The following is a 23,134-nucleotide window of genomic DNA, read 5'->3' as shown; positions in this document are numbered from 1 at the left end:
GGGCAGAGACAGGGAAAGGCGCAGGAGGGACCCGCCGCGGGCAGAGGAGCGAAGGCGGGAACACGGACCCCGGCGCGCTCCCCTTCGCGCAGAGCCCCGCGCTCGGCGCGGCACCGGAAGTAGCCGAGGGCGCGGGCGGTGGCTGTAAGAGGAGTCGTCATCTCCCGGCGCAGGCCCCCCCGCCGCCTGCCCCGCTCCTGCGGCAACAGCCGCTCGGGGGCTTTGCCCAGCGGGGCCGCCCCGAAGCAGGGTTAGGGGTGTTTGGAAGCCGTGGGGTTCTCTTCGCGCCCTCCCGCCCCGCCCCCGGTAGCTGCCGCGTTCCCCGGGAGGCGCCGCGCCGGGCAGCCCGCGGTCCTTCCCGGGCGGCGGCGCCGCGAACGCGCCTCTCGCCCTCCAAGATGGCGGCGCCGTTGGCGGTAAATTCGGGTAAGAGGAGCGCGGGGGTCGCGGCCTCCACTGTCCTGCTGGGCCCCCTCGGGGTCCCGCTGCCCCCCCGCCCCCCACCTCCCCCCAAGCCCCCGTGGGGGGACCGGGTTGCCGGGAGAGCAGCGCCCGCCCCAGCGGGGCTCCGGTGATACCAGGAGTCACTGTTAGTGAAAATGGAATAGTTTTGATTTAAGCTGAAGTAGAGATAAGTTTTGTCTAAGTAATTGTGTTTTTTGAAAGTCACAGAATCATAGGATAGTTTGGGTGGGAAGAGACCTTAAAGATGATCCAGTTTCGCCCCCCCCGCCATGGGCAGGGACACCTCCCGCTAGATTAGGCTGCTCGAGGCCCCATCTACCCTGGCCTGGAACACCTCCAGGGATGGGGCATCCAGAGTTCCTCGGGCAACATATTTCAGTGTCTCACCACTCTCATGGTGAAGAAATTTTTCCTAATATCTAGTCTAAATCTGCCCCTCTCCAGTTTATACCTGTTGCCCCTCATCCTATCACTACAAGCCTTTGTAAACAGAATGTTCCTCTGACAGCATGGTTTCTTTCAGTCAGTATTTTCCCAAACACTGTTAATTCTTTGGAGATAATAACATCTTGCATTTAATGTGATCTGTGCTGAACAGAGGTGTCTGCTTCTGTGGTCACCTCTGTGAGCAGCCTCTACCCGTCTCTAATGCAAGGTCAGTCAGAGCTGGAGCCAGCTTCAAATTAGCAACAGTTTTGACTGTTGCAAAGTTCATAATAACATTAAAATTATTCCTTGGAAAGTAATAGAACATGTATAACATTTTGGAGAAATTTTATACACACGTGTCCCCAGCTCATCTGGCTGCACACGATTGATGGAGATTGCTCCTCATGTTGCTCAGGTCTGATAAAAGGGTGCTTGCCTTCTAAAACTCCAAAATGAGTCTTAGAGAGTTCATTTGGGGGCATTTTGTGTATCACCAAGGCATGCAGAGCTGTCTGGGGATGGAGCTGTGCGGTGAGAGCCGCTGCCCTGCAAGGTGGATCCTGGCAAGGGATGCATGAAGCTGGTGGCGTAGGGAAGCAAAGGCCACCTTGGCTGGAGAGGGTGGTGGGCACTCTGGGCATGTGAGATTAAGCATCACTTCAGTCTTTTGTTTGTCTTGTAATGCTTTGTGTGATTAAAGGCAAAAAAATAATCTTCTGAATTCTGCACTGTGCTTTCGATAATTAAAGGGAGCTTGTAAGAAAGATGGGAAATTTAGCAGGATGTGTGGCAATAGGAGAAGGAGTAATGGTTTTAAATTAAAAATGGAGAAGTTTAAGCTAGATGTAAGTAAGAAATTTTTCACGCTGAGGGTAGTGAAACACTGGAACAGTTTGCCCAGAGAGGTTATAGGTGACCCATTCCTGGGAGCCTTCAAGGTCATGTTGGGTGGTCTCTGAGCAACCTGATTGCGTTTAAGATGTCCTTGCTCACTGTATGAGTGTTAGACAAGGTGATCTGTAAAGGTCCCTTCCAGCCAAAACCATTCTGTGATTATGCACAAGAAGTATGGGAATGTTGAGCTGGTTTCTCTTGCACTGTGTGTTGCTAAGAATTAGGAGCAGCAGGATTACCCACGGTCCTTTCAGAGCATGTTACAAGTAGCAGTTTTGAGTTACTCAGGCAGCATTTACTCAGTGTAACTGAGGAATAAATCTAATACCAAAGAAAATAAGTGGGTAATTGGGGAACAACTTTGTAGGTTGTCTGGTCTAGCAGTCTTTCTGTTGCCATTAAAGTAAGGCCAGCTCAATCAGCTGGATCAGGGCATTATCTAACCTGGTTTTGAATACTCGTAGGCATGAAGATCCAACCAGAAGGACGATCCCTCTTGGTCTCAGTTCCAGTGTGTGACCACCCTCATGGCAGATTTTTTTTTTCTTTTCCTGATGGTTAATAGGAAGTTTTGGTATTGTAACTTGTATTAATTGCTGCTTATTGTCTCCGAGGGTACCTCAGTCTCTGTTTTCTATTTACAGTGCCATTCAGTAGTTGAAGGAAAAAAAGCTCCCTTCTTTAGCTTCTCTTCATAAGACTCAAGAAGGTTGATCCTTTCAGCCTCTTCTCCTTCATCGTGTTCTCTAGCCCCCTATTTCAGTATCTTGCTCTGGGGAGACCCAAACTGGACACAGTACTGGAGTAAATGCTTCTCAGAGGTGCCTGAGTAATCACTTCCCTGCTAGCTGTAACTCTGTTAACACACCCTTGTGCATAGAGGCCTCTTTGCTGTGAGGATGTGCTGCTGAGTATTTTTGAGCTTCCTTGTCTACCCAAATACTTGCGTGTTTTTCTGTAAAGTTGCTTTCTCAAAAAAACCCAAGTTGGTGAAGGGTTTGGAGGGGAAGTCATATGAGGAGTAGCTAAAGTCACTTGGTTTGGTCAGCCTCGAGAAGAGGAAACTGAGGGGAGACCTCATCACAGTTTACTGCTTCGTCACAAGGGCAAGAGGAGGAACAGGCTCTGATCTCTTCTTTCTGGTGACCGATGATAGGACCTGAAGAACTGGCAGGAAGATGTGCCTGGGAGGCTTAGGTTGGGTATTGAGAAGAAGTTCTTTACTCAGAGAGTGCTGGAGCACTGGAACAGATCCCCAGAGAAGCAATCATTGCGCCAAACCTGACAATATTCAAGAGGCATTTGGGCAACACTCTCAGACACATGGTGTGAATTTTGGTATTGTCTTATGTAGGGACAGGAGTTGGACTTGATGATCCTTTTGAGTCCTTTGCAGTTTGAGTCATTGTATGATTCTAGCTACCTGGTCCCCAGCCTGTATTGCTGGATGATGGCGTTATTCTGTCTCAGGGCATGACCAAAAAACCGTCTGTGACTAGAGTGGTCTATGTCATAGTGACTAGTTAATAAAATTAAAAGCTCTCTTTCTGTGTCAGGCAGGAGTGAATTTTACAGGGAAGAGATTTTGATCTAACTGAATCAATTACATCCTTGCCCCCTCACAGAAAAGCAGTAATAAAGCAAAGACCCTTCATTTGTAATGTGACTTTGTTAAAGTTATTGTATAAATTACACGGCAAGAGATTTTATAGTCTTATAATTAAAATAAAATGAGGGAAGAAGGAGTGTTGTAAGTGAAAGATGAGATAAAAATTAAAGCAGATGGGGCACTAGAGTTAATGAAGATTTTGCCTTAGGTTACATTGTGTTGTTTGTGGGGACAGACTTAGGGTGGTTAAGTCTATAACTTGGCAAGAAGTTTAGGCATAATTGTCAACTGCTGTTGTTGCCACAACAAGCAAGCCAGCCTGTCTGTCCTTCCTTGCTGATGCTGATGGGGTTGTCAGCCTTCCTAAAACTGTAATAGTAATAGAAACAGTATAAGTGGGGAGAAAGTCGAAGTGGTCTCTTAAGTCCAACCTTTTTTTCCATCCCATTTGCTTACTTCTTTCTCGGCAATACTTCATTTTTGTGCTAGCATGGTTTGTGTCAACACAGGGCAAACTGGGTTATAGATGTGATCCTGCTGAAAATGACCCCCTTTTTTGGATTAGTTTTCAGTTAGTAAATTTAAATCCTTAATTTGTTTTGATGTCTTATAGTACGTGAATTTGGGTTGGAGGAAAGCAATTATGTTGTAGGGACATGAGTGAACAAATGGGCCAGGAAAATAGTTGAACAGCTTTTTACAGGCACTGTGGATTGCTGCTAGTGTTTATTAGACTTAGTAATCTTAATAAGAGTGAACAAACTGTTTTGAGTGGAAGTAAATCTCTGAAGTTATGTGGGAGAGCCATTTACAGTCTGGAGTATGAAATGATTTGCCTAATAGTAGCTGGTTTTGGTGGATTTGTCTAGGCAGAGGTAACACTGTGATTAAAACACTCTGATGATTAAAAAAGGACAGAGGATTTGTCCTTTTCCACAGGCTGTCCTCTTAGAGGCATCTCTACTGGCACTGCAAATTGCATCATAAATTACAATAGTTTTGTTAGTGTGTTTGAGGTGAGAGGGTTTGTTTGTTTTTATTCTTGTTTTGCATGGTTTTTTCCATTGCAACAGAGTAAAACTGACCAAGTTTTACTTGGTTTGCTGCTTCCAAGGTATATTAGGTAGTGGTGAAAATGACTGAAACCAGTGATCTCACTCCGAGACCTGCTCTTGCCTCCACGTACACTTGGTAGACTTTGACTTGGCTTACGCTGCCTTATTATTCAGGCTATTCATGTTGCACTTTGCATTACTTTGAGTTGTTATCATGATTGTGTGAAAAAGAGGGGCACGGTGTGGATTTGTTTGACTTTGTGCACTTAGGTTTACCCTGGTTGTTAGAGCTGGTCAGAACAAGCTATGAGAAGATAAAATGTTGCCTTTGTACTTGAGTTTGTAACAGTGTTAAATTGTACAGTAAAAAGAAGAAGGAAGAAAAAGAAAACCAGGTTTAGGTCAAATGCTAGTATTTTTTGTGTATGGGCTGGTCTGCAAAGCACAGTTCTGTTTTATCATTTCTCCAGAAATAAAGCCAGTTTCAGAGTCTCTGCCTTTCACTGTCCATGTGTTCTTTCCCTCTATGCTTCAGGCATTGTTCTTTCAGCTGTTTTTTTATGGCTAGCAGGGCCACTTTGTAATGTGTTCATTAAATACGTTGATTTTTAAAAACAAGATTGGAAGACACCTGGAAAATGTTGCTCCTTTCTTTTTTCCCCTCCTTTGTCTAGTCTGGAAGATTTTACTAACGTGACTTACAGCGCAGTCCATTAGAGTTAATGAAGCAGGCATGTGTGCAGTTGGTTAGACATGGCTGTGAGTGAAGGAGGGCAGCAACCTCTTAAAGTAGCTTTTCCCCTAGCGAAATTGAAGCATGCAGAGCCCACTGCTAGTTTATGATCTCTTTGAGTGAGCGACGCTCTCAGTAAATGCCCAGAAACACATAATGGCTGTTGTATCATTTGCCTGCAAGTTACCATGTAATTAGTAATAAATGTATCTGGTATGTTTAGTAGGCATAGAATCTGAAGCTTTCACAGATACAGATGATACCTAGCAAGGGAAACATTTTGGTAATTCTGTTTAATATGGGTCCTTAACTTTTGAGTTTGTTTTTTTTTCTTTTGGTTTGGGTTTTTTTAAATAGGATGTTAATACTAGGTAGTAAGAATAATTTTCCATCTGCAAGGTTTTCAGTTGAGACAGTGAGTCTGGCTGAAGCATGAAGACTGGTTTGGTATACTGTTTTCTTGAGACCTGATGATAAAGGAGCTTCTAGTACAGTGTTCATGTTGCTGTCTTTGGGTTCTGAATGATACAGCTTCCAGTTAGGAAGAGATCATTCAGCTGTGGTACTAAATTCAGAATTGAGATATGCAAAGGAAACTGTTTTCAGTTTTGAAGAAGAGGAGAGATTATATTTCTAGAGTAGAGTAAGGCTTCTCTTAAATAATATATTTGTGCTTGCTAGCTTGCAGAAATAATCTGGTCTCTTCTAAGCATAGGCAATTATTTATATTGATCTGTCTATTTGTAGTAAAGGAAATTCATATTTTGGTGAAGCTGTTGTACAGAATTTTAGCAGCAAATGTGCTGTAGGTATCAAAAATACCTGTATTTATGTTTTAAATTAGGATTGGAAGGATAATTGCATGTGAAAGAAACTGTCCTTAGGCGTATAATTTTTGTTTCTTATGTAATATCACCTTTAATTGTAGACTTTTGGTTTCTAATATATTTTATTCTACACAGACTGATGCAATGATGGGACAGATTCTGACAGCATTGCTGCTCATTTTCAGTCCCTCGTATATTAGATATTTATTTATTTTGGATTTTTTCTGTCAAAAATGGAAAGCAGGAAGCCTGCCTTGCCAAGTTACATTTGGATTCAAGGTCTGCTCTCTGATTCTTGGCCATCCTTTAATCTTACCAAAGTGGATGGAATTTCTTAAGCATATAAGGGTGAAAGATTACAGAGCTTGTATCTAATATCTTTATAAGATAACGTTCAGCCCCAGGAATGAGGTGCATGCATCATGTTTTCTGCTTCTGCTAAATATAAGTTTTATATCAGACCATTGCTGTTATTTTGATGTGCCTTAAGATAGGAAAATATGTTTTTCTTGATGGGCATAACAATCTATACTGTCAAGCTGAGACTAACAATAAGTTAAAAAATTCTACTCATTGAAAGCATAAATAACTTGGTTTCTTTCTTTCTCCATTTAAAATACTTTGTTTTATTTCTTCTTTTAGCTGCCAGCCTATGGGGTCCATATAAAGACATATGGCAGACTGTAATGGATGCCATTTGGAAAAGGCAACCTGAAGCTATCCATCACCTCGACCAGGTTTTAAAGAAACACAAATCTGACTTCATTGCTCTCTTCAGAAATCCGGTACTGGACTAATGCTCTCTTGTGGAATGAATTGGAGAACTGACAGCTTACTCTGTCTGTGTTGTTGTACTGCATACAATTTAGGCTCTGACTATACTTTTTGTTCTATGTTTTTACAGTATCTAACACGAATGTTTTGCAGCAATCTTGTTCTGCTGTAAGAATACAAATAACTTAAATAATACATATTATTTTGTGTATTGTACAGGATAATTTTATCTATTTTTTTCTCTCATTGTCTGAAAGCATTATCGTCTAATACAGTGAAAGGAATAGTGAAAATATCTGATGATTCATCAGTCAAGTATTAGCTTTTTTTTGCTACTTGCATGTTTCTAAAGTAAAGCATGAAACTATTTTATCTGGTTTTGGTCCATGTTTGTGCTTCAGTCAGGCTGGTGAACACACAGAACAGGTGAATGTATAAATTTACAAAATACAGAATGTGTCTTACTAGGAATGTGAGATGATGTGGAAAACCTTGCTGCTTTCTGGCTGATGAATCACAGGTAACAGCAAGAAGTACATCTTCTCTCAGTGCTGTTACTTCTGAAATAGCACATGGCTTTTCAAACTGATAGGTCAGAAAATTTAATGGTCAGCTATAGAGTGTTAATATATTTTAGCATCTGAGTTTAATAGAAAAGAATGATGTAGAAAACAGTGCTTTGGAGTAATGCAACAGATCTCTTTCATTGAGCTGATACCACTTCTTGCTGACAATAGTACCAAAATTTACTTTCAGTCTCCATTATTCTGAGTAAACTAATTGTCCACAGTGATGGTATAAGATTATTTTCTGATGTTCCCACAAAGAGACGGTTGCTGTGCAAGTGTGAAGGATTTTTAGGATGCCTTTACTATCTCTGTTTTTAAAAACACCGTCTCTGTTTTTATAATGACAACCTAACCCATCAGAACTGTATTTGTGAGGAAGGATTAATGTGTAAATCTTTATTCAATATTTGATCTTGCCATTTTGAATAACTTCCGATGCTTGTTTCTCTTGCAGCCAAAGAATGTTCAGCAGCATGAGAAAATTCAGAAAGCAAGTACAGAAGGGGTTGCTATCCAGGGTCAGCAGGGAACTAGGCTTTTGCCAGAGCAGCTCATCAGAGAAGCCTTTATCCTCAGTGACCTCTTTGATATCGGAGAGTTGGCAGCTGTTGAGCTTCTTCTAGCTGGTGAGAAAGGAAAATATTTAATAACTGGAGAAATACAGCTTGAACAGGGCCTTCTTATTTCAGTGTACCCTTAGTGTTAATGCACAATTTCGATAAAGGCCTTGGCTTCCTAACATATAATGTTCTTAAAATGAAATCTACTGTCAGTGTGATGTAATGAAGTAAGTGTTCTGAACCTTAATGCTCGTATTTTTTGCAGCTGTTACAAAAAGGAGAATAATTTGAGGGTTTTTTTATGACTTACTCTCTCTATCACTGACTTTAAAGATAGTTTAAAGATAATTAAATGAGGGTTTTTCCATAAAGCAGTGTAACAGATACTGGTTCTTCAACTTATGTATTAGTTATACACTGATATGTGACTCTGTCCATCTAATAACAGATAAGAAAAGCATTCTAAAAAGGGATGCATGCTTTGCATGTACAAGATTGATTTAAGAGTTATTAAAATGTAATGGTTAGTTATCATTACTAGCTACTGTTCATGATTAACTTTTAAAAAACTAATTAAAGTAGTAGCTTGTGAATTTGTGTCCTTCGGAAAACTATCTTCAAGTCAACCTTTCTATTTTGAACATGGGTTTTCAATGTAAATTCAGACAGAAAATTTTATTTTGAATGAAGAAAAGACGTTTTGCTAATAATCAGCTTGAATTGATTATCAGGATGGGTGGATATCAGTTGCAAATGGCATTTGGACTAGGATATTTATGAACTTGCACTTGTTTCTTTTAATTTTTTTTTACATTTTGATAGTTTGATATCAATTTTAATAAATATCTGTGCTTGTTTTTGTCTTTTAAGTGCCTGAAACAAATTGAAGTGATAGTGAATAACCATGGTTGCTTTGAATGCTACGCTTGTATGTCAGTTAGGAATACAAAGATGTAAAGCTGTTACTGTAGTAACATATATATTCATGTATATTCAACTTCCTGTGACTATTCTGTGCGTTTTCATTTAATAGGAGAACACCAGCAACCTCATTTTCCTGGCCTTACAAGAGGTCTAGTGGCTGTTCTGTTGTACTGGGATGGAAAAAGATGCATTGCAAATTCACTACGAACCCTCATCCAGTCACGCCAAGGCAAGACATGGACATTGGAACTCAGGTTTGTGTTAGGGTGATGATCTGATCAAAGCTCTTGGCTCTGAGTGCTTTTATGACTAACTAGACTCAAGGGAATATGAATATTCTCAATTCTGTTTCTTTCTCATAAACTGATCCAGCTGCTTTCCTGTTTTTTTTTTTTGTAAGTCTAATATTCTTTTCTTCCACGTGTTTTTGTTGGATTATAAGGATGTCCATTTTACTTTTAATCCTTTCATGCTGCTTCACCTTTTGGAAGTATTTTGCTGCAAACAACCTCCCAATCAACGTTGCTCTAACTAGTGATGATTACTCAGTATATCAAAGACTGAGTTTCTGCCCTTGATGTGCTGACTTCCCGTGTCCTGTAAAACAGAATTGTACTCCTGCCTTTTCTTAAAATGGATGTACTATCAACTGGCAGACAGAGTATGCTTACATTTTTTAATTGATTAAAAAGATTAAAAGATGTGTTTTAGTATAAACATAAAGTAAGTATTACATGAGAGCTAGGTCCACTGCTTAAGTAGTGTGTGCGTAATTGGACAATTGTATTTACTAGTAAGGAAGAGGTTGTGAGCTTGTGAGTTACGTGCGTCTTATGTATACTACTTTTTCCTTTTTATATAAAGCTTAACTAGCTGATCCATATTGGATTCTCCTTTTCCATGTTCTAGAACTTAGAGTTACCTAAGGACTTTATATGCATTCAGTTTTGAGAGGGTACTGCTTACTGATCAGTGATGTACATTTAATTACTTTGCATGTGATGTAGTTGTACATTTTTTGTCAGCAAGTACATTTGATGGGATTCAGTGTTTCAGGCTTCCTCTGTGACTGGCAATAGTATGATTAATTACTAAATTTATATTCTTTCTATTGTAGTCAAGAGTTAGTGTCAATGACAACACAGTTTACAGATGACCTAATGGAGCAAGGATTGACTCAGAAGATCCTCACACTTGTTTCTCACATTGATTTGAACAATGAATTTGATAAACTCCAGAAAGAGCGAGGATTGGGCAGTGAGAAACATCGCAGAGAGGTAAATATTCACTAGGTGTGAATATTCTTCAGCTATTCCACGTCCTGTGCTATTCCAGTGTGGGATCTGGAGTACTGTGTTCTGGAGATCTGTATTTCTGATTTGCTGTTGCTCCTTGATGCTAAGGTGTACCTTATTTTTAGTGAAGAAATTTAATCAAGGACAGTATGAAAGTAAACCTATTGTTTGCATTATGTGTAATTTTTGGTTTTGCAATTTTATTCTAAAGACTACATAAATCATCTGCTCTCAGCACCATTGCAATACAAATAGCAAACCAAAGTTCACAAATTATTAAAACAGGTTGACACCAAGTCTAGTCAGGGAAATAATGTTATTTTCTATTAATCCAATTGTTAATATGAACAGAAGCATTTATAATAGTGAAGTGAGAATTGCTTGAAAATGAGTTCTCATTTTTGTAATCCTTGGACTTAATTGAGACTGACTAACTGCAGAGATGTTCCTAGTAGGGAGGTTTTAAACATTATTTTTTTAATTACTGAACTTGTTTCTAATGGGTGATCTGTCTATAAAAATTATTCTGTTATAACCAATTTGTTTTCTGCCAAATAAAGAACTAGTTTTAAACTTTTGCTATTAATTAAACTATGTGAATAATATCCTTCTAATTTACATTAAATTACCTTAAAATTCATTAATGCTTAATGTTAGAAGTTTTTTTCCTTCCTTTTGGGTGGACTACTGCTTTTCCCTTAGTATTCATTAAAACTGCTATTCCGCTGGAGTCTGAGTACGAATCTGTTGCTGTTAAATGTTCAAAAGTTTTTCTCCTTATCGCCATGCGTGTGTTTTCATTGGAGATAGAATGCTTAGAGCTCTTTATGTTTAATTTAACCAAGTACAAGAGATACTAGGCAAGAACATTATTAGAAGCTTGTAATTTAGGTAAATAAGATATAGTTCTACAAAGTCCACTATTAGAGGCCATTTGCGGCTTTTTGTTTTAAGGTGTTTTTTTTAATTTGTACTGTTTTAACTGCTCTAAGTCTTTTTAAAACTCAGCTTGGGGGAGGAATGTAGCTAATAAATAAATGTCTGTCTTTGAAAACAGATGTCTGGTGTAACTTTTAGAAAGAAAGGCAGAGTTTGTTTTCAAGAGCTGTCACAGTTGTATTATAACATGCAATGTTTTACCAAATAAGAAATAATTTTAGTATGCAAATGCTTGATAGCCTTTATGTTGGGCATATATTTGTTCCATGGTATAATAGGGGGTGATCGATTTCATATACGAACTTCAGAATATAAACCTAGAACTACTTTGTCTGGGGAAGAAAGTTCTAATTTCAAATGTCTTTCATATTTCTCAGCGATTAAAAGTTAGTAATTTGTATAGTTGGTGGGAGGGCATTTCTTTTGGGGCAAGAGGAAGACTGTGACCTTGCCTGGTTATAACTACCAGCATAGATGTGTATTAGAGACAGGAAATGCGACTTTTGTGTTCTATGTAGTTTCATCATGTCTCCTGATGTCAACAGAGATGCTGGTGCGCATGTAGTTGTGTTCCAGGATGTCTACTTACACCTCATATGAAATACATGGGAATATAATTTAATAAGCAGAAGTGTGCCTTTTGTTCTTTAGCAATTAAAAAAACCCCATGATTTTCTGTAGGTGCTGTCCTTAGAGTAATTTTAAACTTGTTCAATTTAACCTAGTCCTTGACTGAGAAGGACACGTTGCCAGAATATGTTCACTGTTTTGTGTTTGGTTTTTGTTCTAAAGGTTTCTGACCTCATTAAAGAGTGCCGACAGTCCTTGGCTGAAAGCCTGTTTGTGTGGACCTGCCAGTCACCGCTGAGTAAGGACGACACTCTAATCCTCATAAGTTACCTGGAGAAGGTAACAGTGGAAGCTGATGGCTCCTTGGATGGTGTGAATTTGTCTCTTCTCATGGCTCTCCTTTACTGCTTTGATGTCAGCTTTCTGGAACAAGTCACAGAGGACCGTGAAGGTAATGCTGGCAGGTTTCCCAAAAAGGTTGTGTTGTGCAGATGGATTGATTGTTATTTAACTAATTTTGTTTCTGATTAGTAACTAATGGGTAGGATTTTGTATGTTTGTATTCACACTCATTTACTGGGTTTTGGTGTTGTGTTTGTTTTTGTTGTTCTTCAAGATTTGATGCAACGGCTTCCTCTGCTAGCAGAAAGACACTATATAGCAACAATACACACTCGTCTTCAGGAGTCTCAGCCTTGGAAATTACCTGGCCTGCAAGCTACTGTTAGATTAGCCTGGGCACTGGCATTACGAGGAATATCCCAATTATCTGATGTGACAGGTAAATTACCCTGAAGTGCAGTTGCTGCAAGTTAGTATCCAAGTCTTACCAGTGGTTGAAGTTGAAGTGTCTGTTACCTTTTTGAAGTGTATTTACCTTTATAATAAAATTAACATTGACACTCCTTTAGAGCTTTCTTAGTATGTGAGTTGATTGTCAGGAATTTAATTACTCTGGAATGTACACAGATTTAGAAATAATTAGTTTTTAGACAGTAATATTGCACAGCGTCTTACTGAAAGTAAAAGAGATTTTAATGTACTGAAAAATGTGAAAGATTGCATTTTGGACACGTTAGTGTCATTTGAACACTTAAATTACGAATAGATGCATACTTATGGTTTTTTACATCTGTAAATGTTAAACCTTAGTGTCTTGAGAGGGTAAATCTATTTTTTTTTCCTTCTCTGTACTTCACAAGCTTTCCAGGCTCCCTACTAGGTCAGAATTGAGTGTACTGCAGCGTATCTATTAAAAAAAATGTAAACTTTATAATTAATGTTTACTTAAGGTTGGTTTGTGATTCTTGGTTCACAACCTTAGATATAATTTGGTAAATGGATTATGTACTTAAACACTTACTAAAGAAGCAAGTTGAGATCATCACCTCATGTTAACTTGTCTTTTCCAGTCTAGTGTTTTCCTGTATGGTAGAAAAAACATAATTGATAGAAGCAAGTCGATTTGTATATCAGCTGGGCATTCTGAAATACGTTTTGTTAGGTAACAGATGATTGTAATTTATTTTTTCCCTCTTGTGATTTTTGTTGCCCAGCTCTTGCAGAATTCACTGAGGCAGATGAAGCGATGGCAGAGCTGGCAGTTGCTGACAATGTCTTCCTGTTCCTGACTGAATCTGTTGTGGGGTCTGAAAACTTCTACCAGGAGGAATTTTACATTCGCAAAATTCATAACCTCGTCACAGATTTCCTTGCGCTTATGCCAATGAAAGTAAGTTGTTTGTGTCAACAGCAGTTTTTGAGAAATGAGGGTTGTTCTTCTATATTTCTAACACTAGGACAGGTAGCATAGAAGTTCGGATAGAACCCTTTGCTTAAGGTGCTGTAGTTCAGAAAACTCGTTGAATTAATGGAACCCATAGGTTTTGGGGTTTGTTTTCCACACCAAAGTAGAATGTGGTTTTTAAAACACTTTGATATGGTGAGGTTTGCACAGCAAGCTTTTGAGGTGGTAGTGGTTTTGTGCTTTTTCACATGATTAAAATCTAAAGGAATGCTGAAGTGATGGCCTTGTACGTGAGTCTTGCTTTTTGTTGTTGTTGGTTTTGGCTTTTTTTCTTCTTTTGATACAGAGAGTAGTCTTACATAGGTTAATTTGCAATTTTTTTCTCATTTTTAATTTATTCTTCTACTGATGATCCTTTCCATATTTAAGGGGAGGGATTTGGGGTTTTCAGTAGTATTAATTGCTGAAAAACCAGTAGCTGTTTTCACTAGAACAGCAGAAATGCTGCAAAAGAGTTTAAAAAAAAAAAAATTTGAAGCAATTACAACAGTTTCATTTGTGAAAGACCCTGTATCTAGAGATGGAAAATTAAAATTCTGTGAAAACGTATTTATTTAATTGATGGAGGCTTTATTTTGTGACCTTCATTGTGTTGGGCTGTACTTGGAGTTGCCAAATAATTACTTTTTTCAATGTGCAAAAAGAAGGATGTTAAAATATATTTTTGTCATTGTAACATCACAGAGTGAGAACAATATTGCTAGAAAAAAACAATTTTTAAGCCTTAGGAATCTTTGAGGGCAAATATGAAGACAACTTTTAGGTTTAATCCTAACTTATAATCTGCTGGTGTTGGATGTTGTTTCTCAAGGAAAAGGATCCACGTTTTTTGGGCAAATCAGAGGATCTGGTGAAGTCTGTTGCGGAAAAACTCCAATAGTATAAGTTCAGGGCTTTTGCTATGAAATGAGCACTGTGGCAGCAAGAAAATGGCTGAATATATCTTTGAATGTAAGCTCTTTTGGGCGGGGATTAAAAAGAAATTTTGGATGTTATTGTCGTGCATGTGCAAGTTTGTTTGCTTTCTTAGTTTTTACTAGGCTGTTTAGACAATTCCATTACTTCTCATCTGTTTCATTCTTAGTTGTAGACCAGTATTTTTCTCCGCTTCTTATTTTGTAGGTGAAACAGCTGAGAAACCGTGCTGATGAAGATGCTCGCATGATCCACATGAGTATTCAAATGGGTAATGATCCACCTATCTCCCTTCGGAGAGATCTGGAGCATCTAATGCTTTTAGTAAGCTCTATTTTTTTTTAATTACTGTGGATAGCTGAATGATAACATACAGTGCTGGATCTTTCCCTTTTTGGATTAGAGGGATTTTTTTTTCTCAAATATAGTCACTTTCTATAACTTTGCTTCTCAGATGTGTTTATTTTATCTTGAAGCAGTGCTTATTGTTGAAGTGATCTTGTTTTCTTTATAGAGTTGACATTTTTCTAACATCTTTTCTGTGACAGATTGCTGAATTGTATAGAAAAGACCCCTTTAATCTGGAACTTGCTCTTGAATACTGGTGTCCTTCAGAGCCTTTGCAGACATCTACCATCATGGGGTCTTACCTTGGAGTAGCTCATCAGCGGCCCCCTCAGCGCCAGGTTATCTAGATTTTCTTGATTAATCACTAGTAAATCGAAATTAAAGTAATAAAATAATCAAGCAACCATGTTTTTTGTATCGTTACTACAACCACCCTCTAAGATGTTCTCTTTTATCAGTAGTTTATCTGCATGCGTCCTACTCTACGTGACATGGTTCTTGTTGTTTGCTCTAAAATGAGCCGCTGCCAGTCATTCATGGCATGAATAAACTTAGTAAGAAAGGGTCCTAAAAAACATCTGGGAAAGTTTTGTTTAGGTCTGATTTTGCTGTAGTTGCTGAATGAATGCTGATAACAGTGCTCTTGTGTTTTCTGTCTGACGAACTCTCTGTCCCTTTTTGGTGTAACTGAGAAGTTACATTGCTTAACAGTAAGAAAATTTCTATTAACTGAAGCTGATAGTATTTTGGGGGTAAAAATCTGTAAGAACATTTTAATTATTTAAAGCCTAAAGGTTATAGGCCATGAGAGAGACAACTTATAAAACTGGAATGAAGAAGCAATCTAAACAGATGAAGCAGATGTTCCAAAACTCTAAATACCTGAGATGCTGTCAGCCTCCAGTGCTTCTTGAAGGACTGTGTGTTGTTAGGAAAAACCTAAAACTACACAATGAACACATTCCAAGACCCGGTCAGAATAGAGGAAACTTAAGTTGGGAGCTGGTACAATCTGGAAATCCTCTAATGACTGTGTGTGAGTTACTGTGCAGGAATATGACAAGCATAGTGAATTATGTCCCAATATCATTTACCTTGCATTGAGATGTGTTAATAATACTGCTGTGCAGTTGAAGTGAATTTTATCATTAGAAATACAGAATTGGAGGGTTAGTGTACTTTGCAGTAGCATGAATTATTTTGTTCACTTCCTCTTCAAAATAAGATTTTCACCTTCAGGGAAATGGAAAAAGCCACTCTGCAAAGGTTATATTTTTTTGTTTGTTTATTTTCCTAAAACACTCAGATTTTTTAAACGCTGATCTTTTTTCTGTTCTAGGTTGTCTTATCCAAGTTTGTTAGGCAAATGGGAGATCTACTTCCTTCCACAATTTACATCCCATACTTGAAAATGCTGCGGGGCCTGGCTAGTGGGCCTCAGTGTGCTCATTACTGTTTTAGTTTGCTAAAAGTCAATGGCAGTAGTCATGGTAAGAAAAGTGACGCTTAAATCTTTCTCAGCTCCTCTACTTTATAAAAGTACAAAGATTCATTTGAGGTGAATTGTGGCCTCATACTTTTAACATTTCATTATTAGTACAAAGATGAAATAGGAAGGCTTCATTTCAAATGTAATTTGGAAAAAACCTCATCTGATTAGGTAATTAAATATCTGAGCACCTTATCAAGGAATTCACAGAATGAAATAGCGCATTTTTTTTTAGAAGTCATGTCTTAATACCATAAGAGATTAAAAATATGAATATTGCTTGTTGTAAAGTATAAAATGAGTAATGTCTTAGAGTTAAGTTGTATATTTTGTAAATATCATTATCTTTCCTGTGCTGATGTGTTTTTCAGAAGCACTTTTGTTCTGTTAGAATTTTTTGATATATATAATATAATAGTTCTCTCTCAAAGTAAGAGGCGCTGGTCAGTCCTGTGTTTTGTATTAATTTTGCATTGATCAGATTGGAAAACAAACCCTACTTTGAAGATATAAATAATGCTGCGAACATTCTGATTCATGAAATAGAAAACTTATTTGTACTGGCTTTTTGTATTAGCACTTTTGTGTCTCTATTAAAAAACAAAACAAACAGAAAAACCCCAATAATGGCAAAAAAATCCAAACCCAGAACTTCTAATTTTGGAAGCAATAGCTTTCCTTTGAATTTTATTTCTTTCTCTAGGTAGGAAAATTTTCATTTTAAATTTAACTGCCCTGCTTGTCACCCTGTGAAAGACTAGAAAGTAAATCTTGTTACCCATTTGTCATTTTTCTAGCTGAAAACATCCAAGGAGCAGGTGGCAGCCCTGTCTCCTGGGAACATTTCTTCCACTCTTTGATGCTTTATCATGAGCACTTAAGGAAAGACTTGCCAAGTGCAGACAGTGTCCAGTATCGTCATCTGCCTCTCAGAGGAATCACACAGAAAGAGCAAGATGGATTAATCGCCTTTTTACAGCTGACCACTGTTATAGTAAATTGGGTAAGTAACCTTTAATTTAGTTTTCTTTGCTCATCCATTTTTTTCTTGCAAAATATCATCATTCAGCTGGGAAGGTTACTTGAACAAGCAGGTATGTAGGCAAATTTATCTAGTTTTCATTTGATTAGTGAAATTGAAAAGTACGGGAAGCATCAGGAATAACTGTTATGACAAACACATAGTCTGGGTGAAGCAGGAAGAGATGAGACCTGTTCCTGTGTTGCTGGTGCTACTAATTTTCTTGCTTTCCTGACACTTTGATGTCATTATGGTGTCTTGCAGAAGTGCGGTATAGTCAGAAGAAATGACAACGTAGTAGTAAAATTCTTCGCATTTAATTATGAGTTTAATAAGGCAAAAATAATAGATTATTTTAAAAGGAAATGGTAGGAATTTGGCAGGAAACTCACCAACTGTGAAGCTTGCCTCCAGAGTTAGATTTAAAATGTTCCCAAACCAAAAGTATAAAATGTGCCATGAATTAACTGGAAGAGGATTCCAAGAGAATAAAACTGCAATGCAGATTTTGTGTTGTGAATTGTCTGGGTAATTCTGGATAGTGTGGAATACAGCTCTTCAATGCCCACCAGATTCTGCAGCCTAGGAATTCTGTGATGTAGTGAGTTACTCTTGGTTTTGCTGACACAAACACAAGGCGAATCAGTGAAACTAATTAAGCTTTTTAAAAATTATGCTTGGCGGTAGTGATAATGGAGTATTCTGATGTGAGCTGTCATGTCAGAATTCCATAAATGGGAAAAAAAGGAAGTCTTTAAACTAATATTTCCTGACATCGTCAAACCATAACCTGAGAAGTAGCAAATTTTTTTCTAAGGATGCAGGAAGTTACTTAATGAGGCTGAAGGCTTGTTCCTGTCTGATGGCTCATTAGTGAGCTTACAGTGGTGATGGCCTGCTCTTAGACTTAAAAATTCTTAGCAGATGTCCAAATATAATTCAGGTTCATGACAGAAATATTAAGTCCATATACCAGTGCTTGAAGAAGCTGTCTAGAGTGTAAGTACTTATTTAAGACTTAATCCATGAATGTATCTACTGAAAACAAATAAAAAAAATTATAAGAAGCTCATATTATGCACCTTGTTTTTTCTTTATGGTTAGGCACAATTTCATAACTTATGAGTCATTAAATTGAGCTTTTTGTTTAATTGAAATTGTTTACTTTGTAATGATTTGCTGTTCTTCTGATGTTTTGTACACCTTCAGGTACAAAGCAGTCATTTATAGTGAACTGTGAGTTAGAGATTGTAAGACATGAATAATCTTCAAAGTAATAATCTGCAATTTTGTTTTCTGTTGATCTCCATAGAGTGAGAATGCTCGCTTGGCTCTTTGTGAGCATCCTCAGTGGACACCAGTAGCGGTCATTCTGGGGCTTTTGCAGTGCAGCATCCCACCTATTTTGAAAGCAGAGCTATTAGAAACCCTTACTGCTTTTGGAAGATCTCCTGAAATAGCTGCTTCACTCTGGCAGTCCCTGGAATATACACAGGTAATGTAAAGTTTTCAGCGCTTAGGACTGGAGCATCCCAGTCTGTTGAAGTTGTCAGTTTGCAATAGTACTGTATTTTCTCCTAACTTTTCGTGTTGCCATTGTTGAATATGACTTTTTTTCTCTTAGTTAATGCAGTTCTTACTTTGAAACTATTTTGGAAATTGATAGTATGGTTTTATGGCTCAGATCTCGTTGGCCATGCTTATTTTACGTAAACCAGGTTTCCTTACAGACAGTCCTGTGTGTTCAGTGTGTTTTTTCTTCGCTGTATGTCATTAGTAATAAATGTTCTGCAGGTTACATATTTTTCTGTTAGTGTTTGGCTTTTTTTGGTGTGTAATATTCTTCTAGTGTGAGTAGTGCTCACAGGAAAAAGGGACTAGTGAAAAGGCTCCACTTGGCAGCGTTTATTTCTCATTATAAGTTAACTGTAATTTACAGGATGTTGTTGATGGCTTTCACATTTAGATGGCAAACATCAGATATGTATTAAAAGTCCTGCCTTTTAGAAAAGGGGTTTTAGCCTTCTGTCTTGATATAGTAGAAAAATGTTAAATATGAGTTCTAAGGAAGATGAATATAAAATGAAAATGCTCTCGGTATTATTAATTCAAAATCGTAAGGGATGGGCTTATTTTATAGTCCGTATTACAGTGCAGACTAATTGCTGTTTTATTTGGAAGATCTTGAGGTATTTGAACTGCAACTGATGGTTTATTGTTAATTACTAGTAAGAAGACCCTGACAGTAATGACATCTTATAAGTAGTAATATTTTATATGCTTATCACCTTGCTTCCTAATTTATGAGGTTCCTTAAAATATACTGTTGTAAGAGATAACAAGGGAAATGTCTTATACTGCCCAGGTGAAAGACATTAGTATGCGAAAGTATTTCTGTCCTTTGTTTTATTTAACAATAAACATGATGCAGATCCCCAGCATAAGAAGGATACGTAACTGTTGGAACAGGTCCAGAGGAGGGCTACAAAGATCAAAGGAATGGAGCACTTCTGCTATGAGGATAGACTCAGAAAGCTGAGATTGTTAGGCCTGGGGAGACCTTATAGCAGCCTTCCAGTACCTAAAGGGGGCTACAAGAAAGCTGAAGAGAAAGTTTTTACAAGGGCACATAGTGATAGGACAAGGAGGAATGGCTTTAAATTGGAAGGGGGAAGATTTAGGCTAGACATTAAGAAGTTCTTCACAATGAGGGTGGTGAGAGACTGGAACAGGTTTGCGCAGGGAAGTTGTGGATGTCCCCTCCCTGGAGCTGTTCAAGGCCAGGTTGGATGGGGCCTTGAGCAGCCTGGTTTGGTGGGAGGTGTCTCTGACCATGGCCGGGGGTTGGAACTGGATGATCTTTAAGGTTCCTCCCAACCCAAAGCGTTTGATGATTCTATGATATTTGAGGATGTAAAACTAGAAGCATACAAGTGTACAACATATACTCCAGCCTTTCAGACAGAAAAATCTTAGTTTTTTACCTTTTAAGATTGTTTAGAAAACCTCTCATTACAGCTGAAAAGCGATGATTACCTTTTAGTCCTAATAGAAATGGTAGAAATGTACTTATTGTGAAGTGTCTTGTCTGTTTTCATTTCCCTTTCTGTTTTGAAGATATTGCAGACTGTAAGAAGTCCAGGTCATAGGCAAGCAATTGGTATTGAGGTAAGTGTTTCTCTGTATGTGGTCATACTCTCTGACCCATTTGCATTTGAGTTTGGGAAACACTTGCAGAAGCTGCATCTGCTATTGGGTCTACAGGAAACCCTTGGAGTAGGTGCTGTCATTTCACTGCTTTTTAACTTACTTTAAGATCGACTTGTAATTTCTGGAACTTCTATCCATTTATGAATCTAGAGCAGCTTCATACTTGTAACATCTGGTAACATGTAAATCCTCAGATTACTTATGAGCACTTATTAAGATTTTATGTTTTCCTTAATTGGCCTCGCTTTTGTTACATCTTAGTACAGCTAACTTCACTTCTAATAAAAGTGGTAAATAAAAGCAAAGTATGTAAATGTTGAGGTATATCTTCTGATAGCTCAGAAATTAATAAAGAATGTATTGCTGAACTGAAATGCCAGTACTGTTGCTTCGCTACTTTTGCTTTATTTGTGGTGTACTGTAGACAAAAATGTGGCAAAGTCAATTCACTGTAAAGAAATTCACAGATGTTGCCTTTATATTATGTGTTCTCCCATGATTCTCCCTCCCTCAAAATCTTTGTATTTTTCTCGTTTTGTTTTTGTTGTCTTCTTGGGAAGGTTGAACTGAATGAGATTGAGTCTCGATGTGAGGAGTATCCTTTAACTCGTGCTTTCTGTCGACTCGTCAGCACACTAGTAGAGAGTTCATTCCCTTCTAATTTGGGAGCAGGCCTCCGCCCACCAGGCTTTGATCCCTATCTCCAGTTCCTCAGGGATTCTGTGTTTCTTCGATTTCGCACCAGAGCTTACCGGAGAGCTGCTGAAAAAGTAATTTTTGTTTGAAAATCTTTCTTTTAGCATGTAGTTAGAATTATTTGGCACTGCTGACATGGCTTAGACCTATTTGAGAATCTGTGCAAGTTTGATGCCGCATAAGTAGCCTGGAGCAGTTCATAGTGTTTTGATTCTGTAAGCAGGAGATTTTTTTCAACTGTTGAGTCATCAGGATCTATGAACTACTTCTAAGTAGTCTGTATACAGTATCCTTTTAATATAAAAAAAGTTTATATTATTGATAAATTTCAATTTGCTCTACATAGTTCTGTGGCTCTACTACATGGCTAATGACTTCTGAACATCGTTTGCCCAAATCTACAAGTCATATTTGTCATTGTTGTTACTTCAGAGAATATTTCTGACTTGCTGAGCCAAGGAATTTGAGTTTCTGAATGAAAGTGCATGCTAAACTGTATCCTGGAAGCTATTAATGATCTCTTATTAGCTGTATACCTAATAAAAAGGCTCTTTATTGCTTGTAGTTTCAATATACTAAAATGTATATTGTATGATAGAGCCTAAAATAGATGATAAATCTGTTTTAGCGTTCTGTTTTACTTTGGAAGGAAAGCTTAGTCTTTCAAGTTATTTGACATGGTGAATTATAAGTGTTGTTAGATAGTATTTTCAAATTAGCTAGTCATGTCATACTTCTGATCCTGCAATGCCGTGTTATATTCTTTGTTGTCCTGGTCTTGTTGCTGCAGCATCAGTCATATTATATGAATGACTTTTTTTCTTTTTTTGTCATCTACAGTGGGAAGTAGCTGAGGTAGTTCTGGAAGTGTTTTACAAACTGTTGCGGGACTATGAACCTCAACTCGAAGATTTTGTGGACCAATATGTGGAGTTACAAGGTTGACTTGTTCATCTGTTCACAAATATACGGAATTTTAACTTGCTTTTCTCTTTTGCCTCTATTCTGTCATCTTGTTTTATATTGGAAGGAAGCTGGTGGAAAGCTAGACCAAGGCTTTATGATAGGAAGACACTCAAGAAATGTCCACATACTATGAGGAGCTATGTGGGTCACTCAGTAGGGTTTCATGTACGCTGTTTCCTACTTCCCAGTCTCTTTTAGGAGGCTGACTTGTGTATCTCTTGCATTGCTGATATTGATTGAAGAGCAGCATTTGACACTTAAAAAACACCTTGGGTTTATTCTTCTGGATTTCTTTGGTCTATATCTAAATCGCCACTATTCATAGGGTTCATTTAAAGGTGTCTGTGTATTTGATATATACTCTAATATTAATATTATTGATATATTAATTATTCAGAGCAGACAATAACAGTAGAATTATGATCTCAAGTAATTTAGTTCTAGTCAACTATTTTTTAAAAGGCTAAAGTAGATGGTGGTAGGAAATTTAAGGCTTATTTGGGCTGCAGGATTTTTTTTTTAATACAAGGTTTCTTAACTTTGAATGCCAGCCTGATGCCTGTGGATTTGCTTGTAGCAGCAGAGAACTATAAGAACCACTTCTTAAGTGAACGAGGACTTTTAGACATACCTTTGCAGTGAGCTTGCCTCTGTCTGGGAGGCCTTTGTGCCCTGTACTTTGACAAACGGTTCTTGGCACCTTAACTGGCTTGGGTAATATCTGTTAGCTCCTTCATGTCCTCAACTGTTCCTTCAGCTTGTATGATCATTTGTGGGTTACATGATAGGTTGGAGAAATGGGTCAAACCTGATGGTTTTGACTAGATCCATTTCTTGAACTGATGCAGCGTGTGGCTCCACATTGGCATAGTGTGTCTATTGGCGTATTAGGGAGCAGCATGCAGATTGAATGAATGTAAGGAAAAGGGGATTATTTAAGCTAATGCTAAAATAAACCATGCCTTCATTCTCACTTGCATATTTAAAAAGCTATTTACTGCTCTCCTGCTTTTATCCACCGTAGTTTATTAGGAGACTG

The 23,134-nt window shown here is 38.1% G+C and overlaps 1 protein-coding gene across 2 annotated transcripts in view; it reads left to right on the top strand.

Moving 5' to 3' along the window:
* The first annotated feature begins 301 nt into the window (after positions 1-301).
* Positions 302-23,134, top strand: part of NUP205 (nucleoporin 205) — a 48,665-nt gene continuing 25,832 nt past the window's right edge. For both annotated transcript variants that reach the window (XM_069857149.1, XM_069857140.1), the window contains exons 1-16: positions 302-426; positions 6,655-6,797; positions 7,810-7,981; positions 8,949-9,093; positions 9,957-10,116; positions 11,866-12,094; positions 12,260-12,424; positions 13,200-13,375; positions 14,573-14,689; positions 14,914-15,051; positions 16,053-16,203; positions 17,000-17,205; positions 18,536-18,718; positions 20,341-20,391; positions 20,994-21,203; positions 21,970-22,069. In XM_069857149.1, the coding sequence (XP_069713250.1) occupies positions 399-426; positions 6,655-6,797; positions 7,810-7,981; positions 8,949-9,093; positions 9,957-10,116; positions 11,866-12,094; positions 12,260-12,424; positions 13,200-13,375; positions 14,573-14,689; positions 14,914-15,051; positions 16,053-16,203; positions 17,000-17,205; positions 18,536-18,718; positions 20,341-20,391; positions 20,994-21,203; positions 21,970-22,069 (2,374 nt within the window). In that variant the 5' untranslated portion in view covers positions 302-398. The remainder of the gene's footprint in view (positions 427-6,654; positions 6,798-7,809; positions 7,982-8,948; positions 9,094-9,956; positions 10,117-11,865; positions 12,095-12,259; positions 12,425-13,199; positions 13,376-14,572; positions 14,690-14,913; positions 15,052-16,052; positions 16,204-16,999; positions 17,206-18,535; positions 18,719-20,340; positions 20,392-20,993; positions 21,204-21,969; positions 22,070-23,134) is intronic.

The sequence above is a fragment of the Phaenicophaeus curvirostris genome, chromosome 1 (genome assembly GCF_032191515.1).
Source record: "Phaenicophaeus curvirostris isolate KB17595 chromosome 1, BPBGC_Pcur_1.0, whole genome shotgun sequence".
NCBI lineage: Eukaryota > Metazoa > Chordata > Aves > Cuculiformes > Cuculidae > Phaenicophaeus > Phaenicophaeus curvirostris.
This window is presented reverse-complemented; position numbering and strand designations above follow the sequence as displayed.